Here is a 20,690-nt window from a genome sequence, read left to right as displayed (position 1 = left end):
GCGGTAATGAACATGTGTATGACTGAGACCCCATCATCATGCCAGCATGCAGTCTCCCACAGACGGCAGAAAGCGCTTGGCAGCCAATGCTATGGGAGAGTCCTGAGCCTAAAGGGACTCCTACGCTGCAGGATTCTTTGAAAACTTGGGGACAGATGACCTAGGTTGGAGGACATCTGGTGGCAGCAAACTCTTCTAAATATTCCCCTCTGCCTATTAGCATAAGCCTCCATCATGCTTCATCCAGCTCCTCGTCCTCGTCATCCATGGGGGATGTCCGCTGGACATGGGGAAAACTGGGTGCAGGTAGATCAGCCCCACTTCCTCCCGTTCAAGGTTCTCGTGGCAGAGCAATGTTAGAGATAAATTGAAAGTCGATGGGATTTATTTCCATTGTCAGCCCTTTGGGGCAGGGGCTGTGTTGTGCAGCGCCTGGCACCACGGGGCCCGGAGCACTATGGCAATGCAAACAATAAAGAATAGTAATCCTGGGAGTTAGGTGCCAAACTCCCATCCATGCTTTAAAAAATTCCTCCTGGACTCATTGAATGGGAGTTTTCCCGGGGCTCTGATCCTGCCTGTGTGGTTGCAGTTTGATGGGTGGAGTGCAACATGTTTGGACCACAAGCCCTGCAGCGTAGTCAGCAGTCCCCTCCATCCTGGTGGAGTCTGGGCCAGGTTTTAGAACTGCTCTTTCCTGCTGACTCTGGGAGGCAGAGGCTATGTTAATTAGTTTTCCAGCCGGATAGTTAGAAAGAATAAAAGTAAAAACTATTTCCCCATGCTAATTTTTCCCCTACTGTTACTCACACCTTCTTGTCACTGTTGGAAACGGGCCATCCTGATTATCACTACAAATCTTTTTTTTCTCCTGCTGATAATAGCCCACCTTAACTGATTAGTCTCATTATAGCTGGTATGGCAACACCCATTTTTCCTGTTCTCTGTGTATATATCTCTTCCTACTGTATTTTCTACTGCATGCATCTGATGAAGTGGGTTTTAGCCCAGGAAAGCTTATGCCCCAATAAATGTAGTAGTCTTTAAGGTGCCACAAGGACTCCTGTTCTTTTTGCTGATACAGACTAACATGGCTACCATGCTGAAGAATACATGGTGCATCATAACCGAGATCTGTCCTTTCTCTGCTGGAAGAGACTCCCTATGATAGGTGGAGTTCAGGTGCTCAAAAAACTCTCTGGACTTCCTGAGTCCTGAAAACTGGCCTGGGAATGAGCATGAAAATGAGCCCTGGTGAGTCGCCCAGTGCCAGTTAAAGTGTATCCTTGCTCGCAGTATTTCAACACTTCCGCCTCTAGCCCTGGCTGCAACCAGAGAGTGAAATCCCAGAACTTGAATAGAGCAGGGTTGTTCCTAGTTCAGGTCTGGAAATGGCCAAAAGCTGGGTGGGAGAAGAGGGGTCTTATTCTCCCAGAATCAATCCTCCTGTCCATACCACTGACTCACTGTGTGATCTTGGGCAAAGTCACCCGGCCATCTCCTGTCCCTGTCTACCCAGTGGGAAAAGGGAGTGAACTCAGCTGTCCTGGGGAAGGATTACCCCAAAGGAATACATGGGACTGGTAAGAAGCTGGTAACAGGCGCTACACTGGCACTTGCTGGAATGGAGAGGACAGGGCAGCTGAAGTGAGGGGAATATTCCTCTGGTTTGAGCCCTCTGCACTTGTTTTCACATGAAGAAATATTGCTGGCAGCCTCTCCAGCTCTCTGCTTTGTTGAGCTGAAATATCTATTGGCAGATATTCATGGCAGGGGGCTTTGGAGTCCCAGGGCGGGGTCACGAGCCAAGAGGTGTTTTGTTTTTGCAAAGGCTACTGAAATCCCAGAGAGTTGTTAACTCGGGCCACTGGGACACCCTCTCGGACCCCAGCTGTTGGACAGGCTACCCCAGGCTGCATACGTGCTAAGGGGCAAGAAGCTTCCTATAGCCAGGAAGCAAAGAGAAGCCGGAGAGCCGTGTCTGGAAAACATTTCATGAAGCTGAATGATTTCTGGAGAGAGTCCCTGCAACCACATCATTAATCTTGTTGCTTCACAGGGCTAGGGAGTTTTTGGTTTGGGGTTTTGAATAAACAGCTCTCTTAGCTGAAGTATAATACGTCCACGTGGGAAAAGCCAGTGGGGCAGAAACAATGGCAGATTTCAGAGTGGGGAGTTGCGGGAGACACTTGGCGTCTGCCCCGGCGCGACTTTGGGGGAGATGGCAGCACATGTACTGGCTGGTGTCTATTTCAGGAATCTAGGGAACACCCACTCAGTGAAGGGCCAACCGCCCATAAGGATGAACCCTGGGCACAGTGTGAAGCTTCGCTCCAGGGAGGAGCTGAGAAACCAGAAATAAGTGTATGCCACCACTCCAGGGATGAATGCCAAATTGCAGAACCAGATGCTGTGGCAGAGGATGGAAGCGACTCCTTGCTCTAAGCAGGCAGCTGTAGGAGTAACCGGCTAACACAATACGAGGCTTGACTCAGTCTCATTCAGCTCTGGCTCGGCTGCAGTTTTTCCCATACAAAGAAATCTCGAGTAAAACCACAGAAGCAAAATGTTCCTGTCTGCACCCACTTCGCTGCTGAGTGCCTGCTGCAGCGAGTGTGGGTGGGTATTCAGGGTGTTCAGGAACTGCATGGTGCAGTGCATTAAAAGGCTCTTTCGTGCACATGCCTGAGGCGAGAAGACAGTACAGAAACTGAGCATGGAGAATGAATGTCCATCCTACCCTCGCAGGCTGAAATCCCTGCCTTTGAAAGCAGCTGGGGCATACTGGCAGGTCCATGCACTAAAGCGCAGGATTTTACACCAAATTCCTCTCTCCCCTAGTGGGAGGAGCTGGGCCCTTTAGCTCAGGGCTGAGGTCTGCCGGGGAGATGGTGTTAAGAAAGCACGGACCGGGGTTCCCACAGTAACCAAACACTATTGTGATTTTTGTAAAGCAGTCTCTCTTGGAAGCAGAAAAACGAGCAAGAACGAGAAACAGAGGGATGGAGCTGGGGGCTTCTCAGCATTTTCTCAGCATGAACCTGGAACCTGACACAGGTGGCTCTCCTGGGCAGGGTAATTCCTTCCTGAGAGAGATGGAACTTCTGCCCTTGAGCACCGCCAAGCACTTCCCAAGCCACCAGAGCGGGAAAGGCTCAGCTGCATCCAAATTTCAGCCCCTCTCACTGGAGAGAAGCCAGGGAGAGTGCAAAAGTGTAGGAGCGCATTATCAGAACCTCCCTGCAGGCTTTGTCCACTCAGGCCAAAAAGATCTACTGTGCTTTGCCTGGATGTCAGGCACTGTTTGTGCTGAGCTGGGCAGCAAGAAAGTCTCATCAAAATACTCTTTGATAAGCAGGGGAGACATGAACCCCTTCCCATAATGCTGCCTGTCAACTGTGTAGCTGCTTAAGAAGCAAGGCAGTGGCACAGGAATTCATTTCAAAGGAATTACTTGTAGGGTAAGATGCAATTCAGTGTAAGAGGAGCTAGATCTGGCCTATAGATGGTATTGTACCAGTTCTGCTGGTCTTGGAAGAGGCCAGACCATGCGTGTGTGTATTGTCCATGACTGGTTGACTACATTTCTATCACTTTCCACTCTAGGATAAGAAGCAATCTGTGGTCTCTAAGGTCCTTACTGCTAGTGGGACAATCAAATTGCCAGAGCAGATTATAATCCACCTCTGCCCAAATGGTTGAACTTAGCCCATGTGCATAAATCCCACCGACTGGGAAAGCCTGTCTGAAACAACCCCCCAACAAGCCAGTGGAGTTTGTGTTCTACTACACAAGGATCATCTAGTCATGTAGTCTAACCTTCTGATTGCATCAGAGCTTTCTCTTCTCTTCTCTTCTCTTGCTCCAGCCTGACTGTTTAGGCTGCGATGAGTTAACGCGCAGTGCTGTTGCCAATCAAAGCCGGCTGAGGTGGGTGGGCACCAGCTGAAGAGTGCAGAGAAGTCTCATGTGGCGAAGCTTCGGTCTTTTTTCAGCAAGATGCTCTGATGTGAGTAATGGCAGCTCTGCTGTCTTCAGTGCTCCATGTGGCCTAGTTCCTGGCGCAGAGGGAATATTTCCATCACTTTCCATAGATTCCCTGTAAGAAAATCTTTCATAGAAAATTCCCTTTTCCTGCAAAGGGCTCCCTTCCTTCCCATAACACACCACAGATGTCAAACTGCTTTCCCTCTGCATGTGAGAAGGATTACAGGCAAGCTTAGTGACCAAGGGACCAGCAGTGATGGAGAAAGGAGCAGATAAGAAAAAGGAAAAATAGTGAATGAATCCAAGAGTCTCATGTGCATGACAGCAGGATCTTCGTGTCTTAGGTCATCTGCTCCTATTGGTCCTTCCCAAGTGAGGTCATCACAGCCGGTTATGGTCGGAATAATTTTGATGTCACAAGCCCAGGGTTATGAATGTAGGATCACAAGCAGATTCTGGAACATCACTATCATTCCCGGTGAAAGAGTAGAGCAAAGGGTATAAGGGAACTGACCTGGGCGGAAGGAAACAACTTGTGCAGCAAATAGTCTAGATTGGAGAGGGAAGTAGCATCCCAGACAAGCTTAATGGCGTAGCTGCTTCTGATACGATACCAAGTGTGGGGGGCAAAGGGAATGATACAATGGGCCCAGATCCAGGCTTTTTTTACCCATCCCAGGCTAAAAATCAGCACGGAATTGCCACGATATAACAATGAAACACACTGATCACAATGAGTTAGAAAAACCCAAGGATGGAGCCAAAAGTGCAAAGACCGTCAGAAGGCAGGTCTGAGCATTACGATACTGTGGGGTTTATGGTGCTTGGCAAACAACACAGGGGTCACCCAGCCCAGGAAGGCTTTACAGAGGAAGTGGTCTTGCAGGTGGGGAGTGGAAGGGGAACAAAGATGGGTGCTTGGCAGGTAGGGAGTGGAAGAGGAAGTTAGAGAAAACTGGCTTTTGATTATCATGATTACTACTTAGCAATGCTATGAGTTAGGTCCATGGAGAGTAGGTCCATCAATAGCTATTAGCCAAGATGGTCAGGGATGAACCCTACACTCTGAGTGTCCCTAAACCTCCAAATGCCAGAAGCTGGGACTGGACAACAGAGGATGGATCACTTAAGATTCTCCTGGTCTGTTCATTCCCTCTGAAGCATTTGGCACTGGTCAACTGGGCTAGGTGGGCTGCTCTTATGTTTTTATGTTCTTGGGTATGTGCTTGGTGCTTAATTTTCCAGACTGCAACTTAGATGGATACTTCAGAAGTTGTGCCTGTGGCACCCAAAGAGTTACAGGAGTCCGGTACACGTAGCTGAACCAAACAATCCCCACCACGAGGAAGTGTGACTCATAGTTGCATGCTGGCAGGTTGCTGCGTGTGCACTAGGGGGCGGGACCTAGAAGATGTTGTTACTCTTTTTAGAGCTCAGGTTGGCGCCACGGTTGCGGAACCCGAGCTACTGGTTCCACTAGCCCTTCTTGTGTAAATCTGGAGTCACTCCTCCCGACGTCCATGGGCTTACAGGACACCAGAATCTGCCCTTAAGCTTGAGGGTTGGGCTGCAGTCAAGGCAGACTTTGGAGTCCAAGCACAAGCTCTGCCAAGATTTAGAACCTCAGAGAGAATTGCTGCTGGCCAGCCAAGAAACCAGACAATAAGCAGGGAAGGCCAAGCGGGAAAGTGCGACAATAAAGTTCTCCACTAGGATTCAGTGGCACTGAAAGGGCTGAGGCAACTGCAGGGTCAGAGACAGGGCGCAGCCAAACTGGAAATGCACAAAAGCTGCAAAGATGGGGCAGGATGGCGCTGAGTGAATTCCCTTGCTTGGCGTCTCTTGAGCCCCATTCTTCAGCCTGTTGCCCGAGTGGAGAACCAGGAGCGGTTTGTCTTTCACTTGCCTTGAAGCAGCAAACTAGGCTGAGATGTCGTGGCTGGTGCCTCTGCAAATGCTCCTATGTCCTTTGCTGAAATGTGCTTGGTCGTTAGGTACAGCAAAGTGACTGGACCCCAGAGGAGCAGAGTGCTTCCCCTCCGCCAGGGTGCAATGACTTTCGGGCAGTATTGGCACTAAGGAGCCCATACTCAAGGCCGAACTGTGAGCTAGCGAGGGCAGGGGATGTAGGGAAGCATCCAGTGCTGTAGTCTGGACCCTGAGTCTGAACCTGGGACTGTTCACAGTACAAGTGTGGGGCGGGGCAGGGCGGGGGAGACCGGACTCTTCTGCACTGATGAACAGAGCTGGGGTAGGAAGAGGGAAGGAGGTGCAGGGAATCCCTGGCCTCTTGATTATTAAACTAGACTGTCCCCCCTCCCCACCACACACTTCCTTTTCTTGTGCACTAAATTGATCCAGTTCCTAGCAGAGAAATGGAAGAGGCAGAGGGGCTCATTCAATACCCCTGGCAGGGCTGAGCTGGAGCAGTGCATAGAGGGCAAAAAGCTCCATAGGACCATCAGTGTGTGTATAGCAGGGCAGGGCAAGGACTCGCTGTAGGAATTTCTGTCTTTCTTTCACTTAAATTGCCCTTACACAGTGGCTGTTTCTCTCGGTCCTCTAAGAAGCAGCTGGAAATAGATCCTGTTGCCAAGTCCCTCCTGTGAAGACATCAGATGTACCTGGGCCCAGCACCTGTAAACATTCTGCTGCATCTTGCTCCCAGCATGCCTGGGAGCTCGTCCCTGCTTCGGGCACCAGGCCAGGTGTTAGCTCCCAGGCTGCAAGGATCCCGGTTCGAATCCCCACCGTGGTATGACCCAGCATGCTCACACAAGTCTAACCACCAGATGGGGGAAGTCAGCTAATTGGTGACATCTGCTCCAGTGTCTGGCCACCAACGGACAGACACAGTAGGTGGTGACAAGAATGGGAGTGGCTCCCACGTGCTGTTCCCAGAAGGGGAGGAAATGGGAAGTAAGCAAAGTGTGGCTCATGGCTGAGCCAGGCCCAGTGCTGCTCTGCCAGGCCTAGCCAGCTCCGCAGCAACTGGGAAGCAGCCCTGTGCCTCTGGCCATCACTTGACGGGTTGTGCTGAGGGGAGGACACAGCCCTCCACTGGCCAGTAGGTGACATCTAACAGCCAGGACATGGCTCAGGGCTGGGAGCTTTGCTTCTGAGTGTTGTTCTGAGGCGCTTCAGGCCTCGGTTCAGTGTCACACCCCAGGCCTAGCAGCTGAGAGGCCTGCTCTGAGCACCCTGCTGCTGGCCCTGGAGCCCAGCACTCTCCCACTAAAGCTAGTTATGCACCTGAGAAGCTCATTCTGGCCGAGTCCTCTCCCATCTACTCTGGGTGGATGCTGTACAGGAACTGCATGCACCCAAGCTGGGCAAGCTACAGGCTTTTCTCCCTGTCTCTGCAGTGCCCCGATAGCCATTAATCACGGCGCACGCCCCATCCTAGCCCCACTCGTTCCACTCACAGGCTCCATCCACTACATGGTTTTGTTTGAACTAAAATTAATTTCTCTCGTGCTGAAAATAGCCAGATAGGAAAGGGGGCCCAGCTGCTCCAACTGCAGATAAAGCAAGAATAACAATCCCAGCGTGTCCAGCACCATTGAGAGAGCAGTGTTGTGTTATGTCCAGCATTCCTGGGGATCTCAGAGCTGGGCCGGGACCCAGTGCAGTTAACCTTGCAGGTTGTTCAAAGGAGATGCTGTAGCTAAATGCCTAAGAAGAAGGATGCAGAGGCCCTAATGAGGAGACAGTGTCTGCCTCTACGGACTCTATAGAGCTCTGGGGTTTGATTCAAAAGAGAAAACAAGGGAGAAGGTAAATCCAGCAGTGGAAGAGAGGAAGGGGGATGGGCTTTCTCTTAGCCATCCATTCATTCCCAGCACCTCCTCCTCTCACCTGTTCTTGTCTCTTCCTATTCCCCTTATCATGGGTACCTGCACCATCCCTTTCCTTCTCCATTGGTAGCAGCTGTGGGACCTGACAACTTTCAGATGTGGCAAGAAGCACCCTTGCTAATCCTGAAGATCCCCTGGGGCACTCTTGGTAAGAGCTGAGGTTTGCCCCAGTGTCCTTTGCCAAAATGGCCTCTTTCTGTGCTGTGGTGCTGTGTGCTGGCTGGCAATCTCCACCCCAGAGGTGGTCGCATGGCACTTAAGCATCTACGTAAAAAGACCAAGAAAGATTATCAAAAGTGTTAGGCTGCTGAGTCCTTATTTAGGCATCTAAGTAGATGCCCTGATTTGCAAGAGTGCTGAGCGCACCCAGTAGCACCGCAGGACTCAGCACTTATGAAAATTACGCCTCATTATGGACGGAGGAGTCTAAAGTTAGACATCTATTTTGGAAAATCCTGCTCAGAATGTGAGGCACACACTTATGTGCCTAGGCTGAGATCTGCAAGGCTGACCAGAGTCACACAAAACCTATCGATGTCTATGGGAGCTGTATGGCTGAAACTCTTAGTTATGAAAATTTCCCCCTTGGCCCTACTACATGCAAGTGTTGTATTTGTGCACACCATCAGGAAGTTGCACACGTGTGTTTAGTTAGGCATCTTTTTGTGTGCAATTCCCCAGCTGGTGCACACAGTCACAGTAACTGTGCATGTGCAGATTAGGTTGTGTGCATGCATTTTGCACCTGCGTGCCTGAAGTTTTTGAGAATCTGCACTTACAATACAGAGAGCTCTGAAATCTCATTTTGCCTGTAGAAAATGTTGTGTCTTTGGCTTTTTACACAACAGCACCATCACAAAAGTACCTCAAGGGGCCCCAATAACTGTGTTTACTAAATACACACAACAGACAACTGCATAGACACTCTGCTGCGCTAGCTGGTCTTTGGCCCGCAGAAGACAGTGAGTGCCGCTAGAGAAAAGAACACAACTCTATTCCTACACACTGTGTGGGAAAAGAAAGTGGTCCTTCTTCCCAGGCCATGCACTGTTAAATGTGCCTTGAATCTCATGGTTTGGGCACCCGCCCATCCATACTAAGGGTGTCCCTCACTAGTGCCTTTGCACACAGCTGTGGGTGCAGAACGCCAGATCTCCTCTCCTGAGAACTGAGCCCTCATGACAACAGCTGAAGGGACCTACAAGCCAAAGCACACCTTGAACTTTCTGGATAACTGGCAGATGCAGTGTGTGTTTTGTTTTCAAAACCCAGTGCCACCTTCTACCCCCAGTTTGTTTATTCAGGTCTGGAATCCAATCAAAACAGGTTCCAGTTAAATTAGAGGGGGAAAAAACCAACCCAAACCAGTCCCTTTCCGGGAATTGCTGTGCTGGGACGAGGTTATATGGGCACCCCTTTGGAGTTCCTCTCTCAGGCCCTGCCACCCTCCCCTCCGTGGCTGGGCCATTTCTGCAAAGTGACCTGCGAGGTCAAGGAGATCTGCAGGCCCCTCCCCTCCATCCCCTGCTGCTATTAGCAGTTCTTAGCATTACACGAGAGGCCTGAGATCCCGGCTAAGATCAAGGCTTGCTGTGCTAGACACCACTCAGCCACGTAATGAGAGAGAATCCCCTGCCCCAAAGCCCTCACAAAGACTGTTGTCTTGTCTGTCCCGAGGATACCGATGCACAGAGTGCATTCGCTGCAAGCTCAGCTTTCTCCTTGCATGGGGATGGGCAGCCTCTGATCCAGCAGCTAACGTCTCAAGGAAGGGGGGAGGGTCTTTCCCTTTATCCTGTTGGGTTAGTGCCCCCCCTCATCCTACCACCAATTACATCAGGGTTCCCAGATGGGGTGCTTCCCCGCTGCCCAACAGCAGCCTAGATGTGCAGCTGCACCGCCCCCCGCCAGGAATCTTCACCAAGGCAAATATTTTGGCCCAGCTTGCAGGCCAGATTCCAGCTGCACTGCCCCGCCTGCCCCCATGCTCCGGTTTCCCTGAGCACTCCTAGCCCTTTAGTTTTAGCTCTTCTGGGAGAGTCCTGACTGATCCTCTTATGCGCGGTGCAGGCAGCAATCCAGGGCCAGGCACAGAGATGTGACTCCAACCAGAGGGCAGGGAGTTGCAGGGCGTGTCACACAGGCCAGCGTGCAGAAACCCCCGTGAGGTGGAGGGGCGTGGCTGAGACATCCAGTGATCATTGGACTATGGTATGTATCCATTGTACCCGTATGTGTCAGCAAGGCTTTCCATGCGGCCATGTCAGCAGCCGCTGTGTGGATACATGAAGAGCAGGGCTAGAAACAAGGGGAGAGAGGTGTGCCTGCCTGCATCTCTCCAGAGGAAGAGGGGATTTCAGTTCCCAGCTAGGATGGTGGTACCCTTCCAAGGATGGCTCTGAACAGGTTTGCATCAGGATGGAGTTGTGGGGAGTGTGGGGCAGGGGAGAATTGGTTCACAGACCCCCTTTGGTTCAGAATAGCTCAGGTTCGAACTACAGCTGGGGGACCCACATCCCAACCTCTGGGATGCCTCCAAGCCCGAGAGTTTGGTTTGGCCAAGCCCAGAGTCAGGGGTCAGAGGCGATGCTTGGCTTGTGGTGACGGAAGAACAGCATGACGGCACAGAAGCTGGGCCATGCTCACAGAGCAGCTGTGTCCTGAGTATCGAAGCAGCGTGATAACCTATCCTCAGTGCTGCAGCTGTGCTAAAGGGTCAGCTTGATTGCAGCTACCCACATGCTAAGGGCCCCTCTGCCTCTGATCAATGGGAAACTTTCAGGCAAGGCCAGAAATTCAGAGACAAGCCATGGCCTGGAATATGCTGGGGCATCTATAGGGCTTCTTGTCCGGGTCCAGTGGTGCCACTTCACGCTCAATAGGTCACAGCATCACTTCCTACTCTGGGAGAGAAGGTGAAGCCAAAAGAAAGCGGGAGACGCGGCACCTGGGAACCAGGATCTCGGTAAGAACCGTGTCCCCTAAGAACCCAACACGATCTCACTGGAGTACTTTAGAACGTGCTTTGCCTGCAGCAAAGATGCAGCTGTGGGAATAACAGCTCCCGACAAACGTCAGCAGTCTCACCTCACTGGCAATGGGCAAACACCATGCGGCGCCAATGTAAACGGGAAAGGAAGAGGCCAGTCTCTGCAGGGCAAGGAAAGGTCTGAAAAAGCCTTTTAATAACACAACTTTCAGAAACAGTGCTTCCTAATTTCCCCAGCTGTAGCATCACGTTAGGACACCCAAATTAGGGTGCAGCAGGCAGAGCTGGGGACTGGGATCCAGGACTCCTGGGTCCCATCCCTGCCACAGCTGCACTCCATGGTCCTGAGCAAGTTGCTTAACCTCTGTCTGACTCAGGCTTCTTCATGCTAAGGGTGCTGGGAGGCTTGGTTAAGCGATAGGAAAAGGAAAAGGGCTTTCAAATGCAGGGCTGGAAAGAGCTGGAGAAAGGCCGAACCTTTGGAAGCCTGAAGGAATTTCACAGGTGATTGGAAGGAAGTTTAATAAAAGCCCCCTCTGCCTGACACCTGCCATGAGTGGGTGCTATTGAAATCTCAACCCCAGGTCTCTTCCTGGATTGGGCATAGACCAGAACACACACTCTTGAGTCCCAATACTGTGATCCCTGTACAATAGCAAATGTAGAATCCCATTGTGTGATGGTTCTCCAGAGCTTTTCATTTGCCTTCGATGACAGTAGCATGTAAACAGGGCTAACGCCTACCTCATTTACCTAGATACTAATTATAAAGAATATCTAGGGAATCCTGGGAGTGCTGAGGCACTGATACCTAGTTATCCACCTACATTTTTCAAAGAGATGATCACCTAACATGCACCTAATATTGGACTGTCTAGCTCCAACTGTCCAATGCACAGTGCTTCAGGAAGAACGGTGCTCCTCACCCTGCTAAATGATCACCATTCCCTTCATCATCTGTTTCCAGAATTCCGAATCAGTTGCATCAGTGAGAAATTCCTAGCTGGGGGTGCATATGGCACTACACGCTAACTAGTGCCAAGCCTGAATCACAATCCTACGTCCACAGGCCCATGAATGCTGGGAAATGTCAGACCCGGGTCCAAACTGTGCAGCTCAAGAAAACGCCAAACAAAGGAATCGTTCCACTGATGGTGCATATTCTTTTCCGGTTTAGCACTCTGGAGTATTTTCTCTGCCCCGGGTTCTTAGAATCCATCCCGTAGTTTTGTCTGGGCTGACTAAATGCTTGGGGAACGTCTTCCAGGAAAATAAGAAAATAAATGTGCCACATCTTGAAAGGATGCTCCCCAATTCAGCAACTCAAGTAAATACATAGCTCACATGGCACACGAGACTTTCAGAGGCAAATCTTTTTTTTTCCCCATAAAAATTATTAATAACTTTCCAACCTTCTGGAATGAAGGACCAGGTCTGCTGTTTAGTTGGCTTGCTTTAATGGGGGTGGGAGGGAAGGTTGGGAACTCTGGCTTTAAGACACGGGGAGGAAAACAAGTGAATTTTGTGAACAGTGTTAAAGTGTTAGAAGATCAAAGCTCTGGGTGTGTCGTCTGGAAGCAGAAATTTCTCTCTGACTGCAGTCTGGCAGAAGCAAATGCAGAGGATGTGCAGGTATTTTTATTGAACCTGACTGGAGCACTCTGGGCAGTCATTTCAGATTTGGCTGGAGAAAGGCTCTGGATGCAGAGACGGCCTCGGTCCCCTCTTCCTTTTCTCACCAGAAGATCCCCCACCTTGTTCGCTCTTCCCTTGCTGCAGCTCAATATTTACAGCTGTTTAGAGACCCTGTCCCTTGCCGCCGGGCCAAGAAGGGACGGAGCTATTTTCGAGTCTGACGCAGGCAGCTGTTTGCACTGCTGACAGATGTGGGGAGCAGATGGCACTTTGGAGAAACCGTTGAAAGGAAAAGTCTCTTCTTTGCTGGGCCGCTCTTTCCTGTCACCCATTTTCAGGTCTTTTTGGGATCCGAGCTGCAAAATTCAGATCCATGCACAGATTTCACCCCCTCCCCAGCCACCTGGAGTGGAGATTTTGGTTTGACCCATGATAGGAACCAGGCTTGAAAGTCAGATGTGGAAGGATCCGAGGCTGGATTCTCATGCCCCCAGCCAGAGTCTGAGGGTGTCCAGATCTGGAGGGGTGGGGTGGTGGGGAGGGGAGTGAAGGCCGATCCCCAGCTGTGGGGAGGGGGGCTGTAATTTAATCTCTGGGGTTGCATTTCCTATCTCACCTTCTTCCTCTTATTCCCTCCCTCCATGCACACGCGTCTGCACTGAGTACACCCAAACTGCGTCCAAATGACAGAGGCAAGCAGCACTGCAAGACGGGACCTCAAGAGAGACCACGGGCCTGATCTCCCCCACACCCATGTGAATCTGGAGTAGCAGAGCTGCCTGTTTCCTGGGGTACAGTATCAGACCAATGGTTCATCGAACTCCGTAGCCTGTCTCTGAGACGGGCTAGTGCCAGGTGCTTCAGAGGGAACGAACACAACAGGGCAACCATCAGGTGATCCAGCCTCTGTCAGCCAGCCCCAGCTTCTGGCCATTGGAGGCTTAGGGATACCCAGAGCATGGGGTTGCATCCCTGTCCATCTTCTCTAATAGCCAGTGGTGGATCTATCCTCCAAGAACGTAGCTCATTATTTTCTGAACCCATTTATACTTTTGGCCTTCACTAGATCCCCTGGGAATAAGTTCTGCAGGTTGTCTGTGCATAGTGTGAAGAAATACTCCCTTATGTTTGTTTTAAACCCGCTGCCTTTTAATTTCATCAGGAGACCCTGGTCCTTGTGTTATGGGAAGGGTACATATCACTGGCCCACTCACTTTCTCTACATCTGTCGTGGTTTTATAGATTTCTATCACATTCCCCCGTCGTCGTCTCTTCTCTGAACAGTCCCAGTCATTTTAAACTTTCCTTGTATGGACACTGTTCCCTACCCCTAATCATTTTAGTTGCCCTTCTCTGCACCTTTTCCAATTCTAATATATCTTTTTTAAGATAAGGTGACCAGAGCTACGCACAGTATTCAAGGCGTGAGCATAGCATGGATTTATATAATGGCATTGTGATATTTTCTGTCTTCTTATCTATCCCTTTCCTAATGGTTCCTGACATTCTGTTAGCATTTTGATGGCCACTGCACATCGAGCGGATATTTTCAAAGAACTATCCACAAGGACTCAAAGATCTCTTTCCTGAGTGGTAACAGCTAATTTAGACCCCATCGTTTTGGATGTATCATTGGGATTATGTGTTTCAATGTGGATCACTTTTATCAACACTGAATTTCAACTATCATTTTGTCACTCAGTTTAGTGAGATCCCTTTGTAACTCTTTGCAGTCAGCTTTGGACTTAACAATCTTTAAGTAATTTTGTATCTTTAAATGTTGCCACCTTACTGTTCACTCCTTTTTTCAGATAATTGATGAATATGTTGAACAGCACAGATCCCAGTACAGATCCTGGGGCGTCCCTGCTATTTACCTCTCTCCATTGTGAAAAATGATATTTATTCCTACCCTTTGTTTCCTATCTTTTAACCAGTTACTGATCTATCCCATGTCTGCTTACTAAGAGCCTTTAGTGAGGGACCTTGTCAAAGGATTTCTGAAAGTCTGTATATATTATATCTACAGGATCGCCCTTGTTGACTTCCCAAAGAATTCTAATAGATTGGTGAGGTGTGATTTCTCTTTACAAAAGCCACATTGACTCTTCCCTGACATATTGTGTTCATCTTCGCGTCTGATAACTTTATTCTTTACTATTGTTTCAACCAGTTTGCCTGGGGCTGGAGCTAGATTCACCGGCCTGTAAATTGCCGGAATCAGCTCTGGAGCCTGGTGCCATGAGGGAGCCTGTCTCAGCCATATGAAGGGCTGCAGTGACTCAGAGTTGAGCTTTGCTGCTTTGGAGACTCTACTGACAGCTTTGCTTAGACAAACCAAGTCCTGACAGGGTCAAGGGAACCGTCACTGTCTGACTGCTGGGGAAAGGGCATCAAACAAGCGAGTGTCTTGAACTTCTGCCAATTTCCCAGGCAGCATTCCCACGTGACGAGGCATGTGGATTTCACAGCAGTCTCCTTTGCTATTCCAAGGATGGATCCTCCCACCCTGAGGGTCAGAGTCAACATGAAACTGCAGCAAGTTTCCTGTGGACAGATTTTGTTGTATGCCAGGGCTAATCCTGGTCTCATGGAGATCAACGCGAGCTTTGGCATTGGTTTGAATGGGAGGAGGAGAACACCAGAGTCAGCTTTCTGGTGTGAGGGTGGCTCAGAGCTCTCCTTTGCTAACCATGGAGGATCTTGTTCTGGACTTGGCTTTTGCTCTGGGATTCCAGCCATCTTGCCACCCACATTGAGTTTGAGCCTCCAGCCCCCTCACGTCACCCTGGGGGGTTAAGCGGTAACGGGCCGATAGAGACTCCCACCACAGAGCTCTCTTCTGGAGCCAGATCTTAAACACCCAGAAGTTTGCTGTTTTACACCTTGGGTTTGGGTTTGACCCAGTATAAAGATTTGGGGCCATTTGGATTCAGTTCTGTTTTCAAATATCCTCCCTATTGAAGCTGAGATCTGGAGTTAAGTGTCCAGGTTGCTGTCTGCCATCCTCTGGAGATCCTGTCCAGCTCTGAATGGGCAGGAGGGTTTGAGGGATCTCATGGCACGCATCTCTTCTCTGATGTGCAGTGACACACCGGGGGCTGAACTGGCAGAGAGCAGGTGTGGAGTACTGGCCACTCTGGGCGCAGAGAGGAGTGTTCATGAAATGTCCCATCAGCATGAGGTGGGCACGTGTCTCCATGGACACGCCCGCACTCAGTCACGTCTTTCCCCTGCCTGCTTGTGAGTACGGCAGCGGGGCTATGGGGACAGGAGGCACCCTGCCCCTCGGGGCACAGGACCAAGCCTCCAGTTTAACCTTAGTCACGTCACCTCCTCTTGCGCTTTCCCTGGAGCTCAGTACACCCACACCACACACAGCTGCACCTGCAGTATCCACGCCAGAGTGTGAGCATTTCCACCCTGCCTGTATTCGGTCACGCTGCTCCCACGCGAGCCAGTTTCCACTTTGTGACAAGCTCTCCGCTCACCCTCCAGTGGTTGTCTGGACTAATTGAAGTGGGGAGCTCCCCGGGGCTGAGTGCCGTGGTGTGAGGAGGAAAAGCCCTAACCTGAGATCAGGAGCACCTCACCCCCCGGAATCACTCAGAACCAGGTTTTTCGCTCCTCTGAGCTAAGAGTTGGTGGGTGGAGAAAAAAATCTTGTTCTACCAAATTCTGACCCCACTCCAGACCCTGGGGTTCTAGAGATCCGGAAAGAGCTCCAGCCTCTAGAGGTTCTAGTTCCATTCGTCTCTGGCAATACACAGGTTCTCGACGAGTCGATGTCATTCCCTGGGCAGGAGGGACTGTCAAGCACAACCCTTTGGCTGTGATTTGCAATGTCTCTTTGGGGATGCGGCTGCCTCATGTCCAGGAATGTTGGTGGGAATTTGGTGTCCACGTTGACTAGGTGGCTTTGACAGTCGCAGCCTTTATTGTTTGCCTGACACAAGCATCTGTTGGGCTAGACACGCGTTTATTGCAGTGGCTGTTCTCACAAAAAGCAAACGCTGTGCAAAGCTTCACGGAGCTCCACAACGTTTTGAAAAACCTCGTGTTTAAAAAATGAGACGTTCCAGAGGTCTGACCTAGCCCCTGTCCCTCGCTCTGCCAGAACTCCCCAGGTGTTTTACCATAAACCAAAGAAACTCAGTGCCAGATCCTGCATGAAATCACTAGGTGAGCCGAGGGTACGCTGAACGCATGGCAGGGCTACAGGCAACTGAAAGCATGTGAGACTACAGCACCATCAACATCAAGATGGAACATTAAACAAGTACTAAAGCACTAAACAAGCCTTCTGGAATCAAGAGGGCCCGATTCTGATTGGTGTTCTCTCCTGGGAGACCCCGCTATGCTCAGTGAAGTGGCACAAGAGATGAACCTGGCCAGAGCGGTGGCAAGGGGCATAAGCCAGTGCAGAATTCAACCCAGTGTTTCCAACCTGCCTTGAAACGAGCTAACTTGGGGTCAAACAAGGAGTTATCCCATAACTCTGGTGGTGCCCAGGCAACAACAGTCCTATCCCACTGAGATTCAGGGGATGGGATAGAATTCATGGGGGCAGAAGCTCAGGAAGGTGCTTGGGAGCCAGATCATTGGAAGTTGGACCCAAACCTGTGCCCACTGACTCATCCAGTGCAGTAGGAACTCCTTCTTCCCATCATCCCTCCATTCATCATTCCACTCCATGCCCATCATCGGAGCGTCAGCCCATTGTCCTGAGGGCAATGAGATGAGGGGCATGGCAGTGGTGGTGAGAACCTTCTCCCCACTGTGGCCCCTCCACCCGTCTGGCCAGGTGCGCCCCTTACCTTCAGCAGCCACTGGGTGTTGTTCTCCAGGACTCTCTCCAGCTGCTGCATGCGCTGTGCGGACCAGTTGTGGGTCTGCAGTGTGGCGGCGGGCGAGTCCCCCTGCAGCGTGTTGGCACGGAGGGTCGCCCTTGTCGGCGGGCAGGGCTGCAGATCGGCCTCGGGCAGGACGAAGGTGTAACTGCACTGCCCCTGCTGGACCCGGTGGGATCGCCGCCTGCTGCCGCCACCTGTCGCCCTCCGCTGGCCACCCTCCGCCCAGAAAGCCACCGTCACGCAGGCAAAGGCCACCAGCTTGAGATTTACACGGTGCATGGTGCTCCGAGACCTCTGCTCCAGCTGCTTCACACGCTGCCCCCGCTAGACCCCACACTCCCTGGTCCTAGCCGAAAGCTGCAGAGGGGGAGGGGACAGCGCTCCTCAGGCTGCAGTTTTCAAGCCACTGTTTGCACAGAACAAGTTATTGGGCTCTTTAAACGAAGTCTAAATAATGTAATTTTGGCACTTCCTCCGTCCTCGCCCTCGAAGCAGCCCCAGCCCTCCCAGCCCTTTTATCGTTATCCTGGCTATGCAGCAGCCCTGGCCCTCTTGCGGGGGAAAAAAAGCGTTTAAAAACAATACTTCTGTCTTCTTTCTTTCCTAGCCCACTGCAAGGAGCTCAAGTTTCACATGTAATCATAAATGTTCAGACACACACACACATACACACACACACTGCCTCTGTCCCTCCCCTGGGCTGCCCCCCCTTTTCCCTCTGCCTGGACCCTGGCTATCTGCCTGCTCCTCTGAGGACCCGTGGAGTGACCCCAGCAAGAAATGAGAAGAGAAACTCTCCGATCCTGCAGGCAGGGATGAGGTCTCTGCTCAGTTCCAGCTCCAAATCCCACCCCAGCGGCCCCCACTTTAGATTCTCCCCCATGGTCCCAGCACAGCCACATTTCCCAGTCTGTCCCTCCCTGATCAGCACCAGCTGTGACCCTGCAGGGTGCAGGGAAGTGACATTGAGGCAAATATATTTCCCTGCCCATTTCTATTTATAATATCTGAGGCGGCTGGGGCCTGTATTTAACTGAATCCGCTGCAAGGAAAGTCCGCTGGGAATACATCCCAGCCAAAGCTCGTCCTGGAGCTTAGGGGAACACAGACTCCAGCGAGGGCACTTCACGAGTGATTTAGGGTCCCTTAGAGATGTCGTTCGGGTCGTCCTCCGGGCTGCCAAATCCTCTTTAGAAGCAAAAGGAGGAACCAGCGAGAAAGGAGCAGCTCGTCCCTCTGGCATGAGCAAGAGAACCTAGAACGTTCAGCTGTGTGAGTCAGGCCTGGGGCAAAACTGGACCGGATCCCCTTCCTTTAAAAAAAAAAAATTAGCTCGGAGGGGATGTTCTGGGGAGCAGAGCAAGCCCACCCTGGACTCACCCTGCAGTGGGAGTCCTGTCCCTGCTCTGAGTATTGCAACCTGGGGCACAGGGTAACACAAAGCCACACGGATTTGGTTTAACATGGAGGGGCAGCCAGGCCAAACCTGGGTGGCACTGCAGCCCCATGCAGGAAGTCATAACACTGCTTGGTGTGTGGCCCTCCCAAATGGCGGGGGAGGGCAAGGCAAACTACCCCTTTGCCCTGCCCCCATATGGCCATGGATTCAAGGGGCCCAGGACTCCTCCTAGGATCATGTCTAGAGTGACTCAGTTCTTCTGCCAGCTGTTTTCCCAGCAATGACTGCTTATTTGCATGGGGCTGCAGTTTGATCCCTCTGTTTGATATTGTTTGTCTTCTTTTGCTTTGGGGACTTTGAGGGCACTTTATAATCCAGGATGTTTAGAAGGATTCCTGCTTTATCTCGGCTGGGAGCGAGGAGCCGGCTTGGTGGCTGGGGAAGGAGGTTTCTCCGAAAACATCCACTCAATGAGCTGCGGCAGTCAAAAAAGTGAAGAGAATGTTGGGAATCATTAAGAAAGGGATAGATAATAAGACAGACAATATCATATTGCCTCTATATAAATCCATGGTAAACCCACATCTTGAATGCTGCGTGCAGTTGTGGTTGCCCCATCTCAAAAAAAGAGATGAAATTACTAGGCAGCAGGTTTAAAACAAACAAAAGGAAGTATTTTTTCACACAACGCACAGTCAACCTGTGGAACTCCTTGCCAGAGGATGTTGTGAAGGCCAAGACTATAACAGGGTTCAAAAAAGAACTAGATAAGTTCATTGAGGACAGGTCCATCAATGGCTATTAGCCAGGCTGGGTAGGGATGGCGCCTCTAGCCTCTGTTTGCCAGAAGCTGGAAATGGGCGACAGGGGATGGATCACTTGGTGATTACCTGTTCTGTCCATTCACTCAGGGGCACCTGGCACTGGTCACTGATGGCAGACAGGATACTGGGCTAGATGGATCCTTGGTCTGACTCAGAGTGGCCGCTTATATGTTGTTGAATTCTCGCGCCCCAACTCCTCCCCTTCCCCACCCCATTCCAACCCTTTCTCCAAATCCCCAGCCCTGCCCCGGGCAAGCTGCATTTCCCCTCCTACCCCTCCCAAGAGGGGAGAAGTGGAGCAGCGGGGCGCTCAGGGGAGGAGGCAGAGGTGAGCTGGGAGGGAGCAATTCCTCTGCCCCCCTCCAGGGTTACTTCCTGCAGCCCTCCCTGCGCCCCCCACCGCCACAACTCACCTCCGTTCATGGCCAGCTCCCGGCTTTTTGCGCCCCAAGCAAAAAAAAAAAGGAGATGGCGTGCCACCCCTTGGAAACTGCCGCCCTAAGCACATGCTTGGAGCGCCGGTGCCTAGAACCGGCCCTGGGTTTAACCCCCGAGGAAGGGAGGCCGGTCTTGCCAGAGAAAGAGGGTCCATCTACACTGCAGTCAGCAGGTGTGATTGCAGTTCAGGCTTTGATCTAGCTGGGGTGGCGACGGGCTAGACCCGCCGGGGACCCTGAGTACACACTCAATCAAAGCTTGTGCCTAGCTGACCTGCACTCACACCTCCTGACTGCAGTGTAGACAGAGCCAGAGTGAGACGCCCTGTTCAGGGCTGGTAGTGTCCCCTGCAGAGCAGCCTCGGTCCAGGTCACGAGGGCTTCTCCTTTGCACCTCGGCCCACACGGACAGCCTCCTAGCTTGCCTCGAGGAACGCCGCCCTTAGGTTCCTGGCTCCTCGCCATGTCTTTCCCATAGCTTTCGATCAGACCTCACCTCACCCCCGCCCCCTCCCCTCCTCTCCAAGGTCCACTCGTCCCCCTTCTCCCCCCGCCGGCTTTCAAACTACTCCTTAAACAAACACGGGGTGGCAGAGCAGGGGGCCCAAATTCCTCTCGTTAGCTCCCTGTTTACATTACTGCTGGGAAAATTACCCAGGGCACCTAACGGGCACTATCTGATGGGCAGGAGGGGCGGGGGCCTGGCAGT

General features: G+C 51.4%; 1 protein-coding gene across 1 annotated transcript in view; it reads right to left on the bottom strand.

The window, feature by feature from the left end:
* Positions 1 to 18,078, bottom strand: part of ANGPT4 (angiopoietin 4) — a 39,436-nt gene extending 21,358 nt beyond the window's left edge. The window contains exon 1 of the mRNA XM_050918339.1: positions 17,286 to 18,078. Coding sequence (XP_050774296.1) covers positions 17,286 to 17,600 — 315 coding nt within the window. The 5' untranslated portion in view covers positions 17,601 to 18,078. The remainder of the gene's footprint in view (positions 1 to 17,285) is intronic.
* Between the last annotated feature and the right edge of the window lie 2,612 nt (positions 18,079 to 20,690).

The sequence above is a fragment of the Gopherus flavomarginatus genome, chromosome 11 (genome assembly GCF_025201925.1).
Source record: "Gopherus flavomarginatus isolate rGopFla2 chromosome 11, rGopFla2.mat.asm, whole genome shotgun sequence".
In the NCBI taxonomy this organism is placed as follows: Eukaryota; Metazoa; Chordata; order Testudines; family Testudinidae; genus Gopherus; species Gopherus flavomarginatus.
This window is presented reverse-complemented; position numbering and strand designations above follow the sequence as displayed.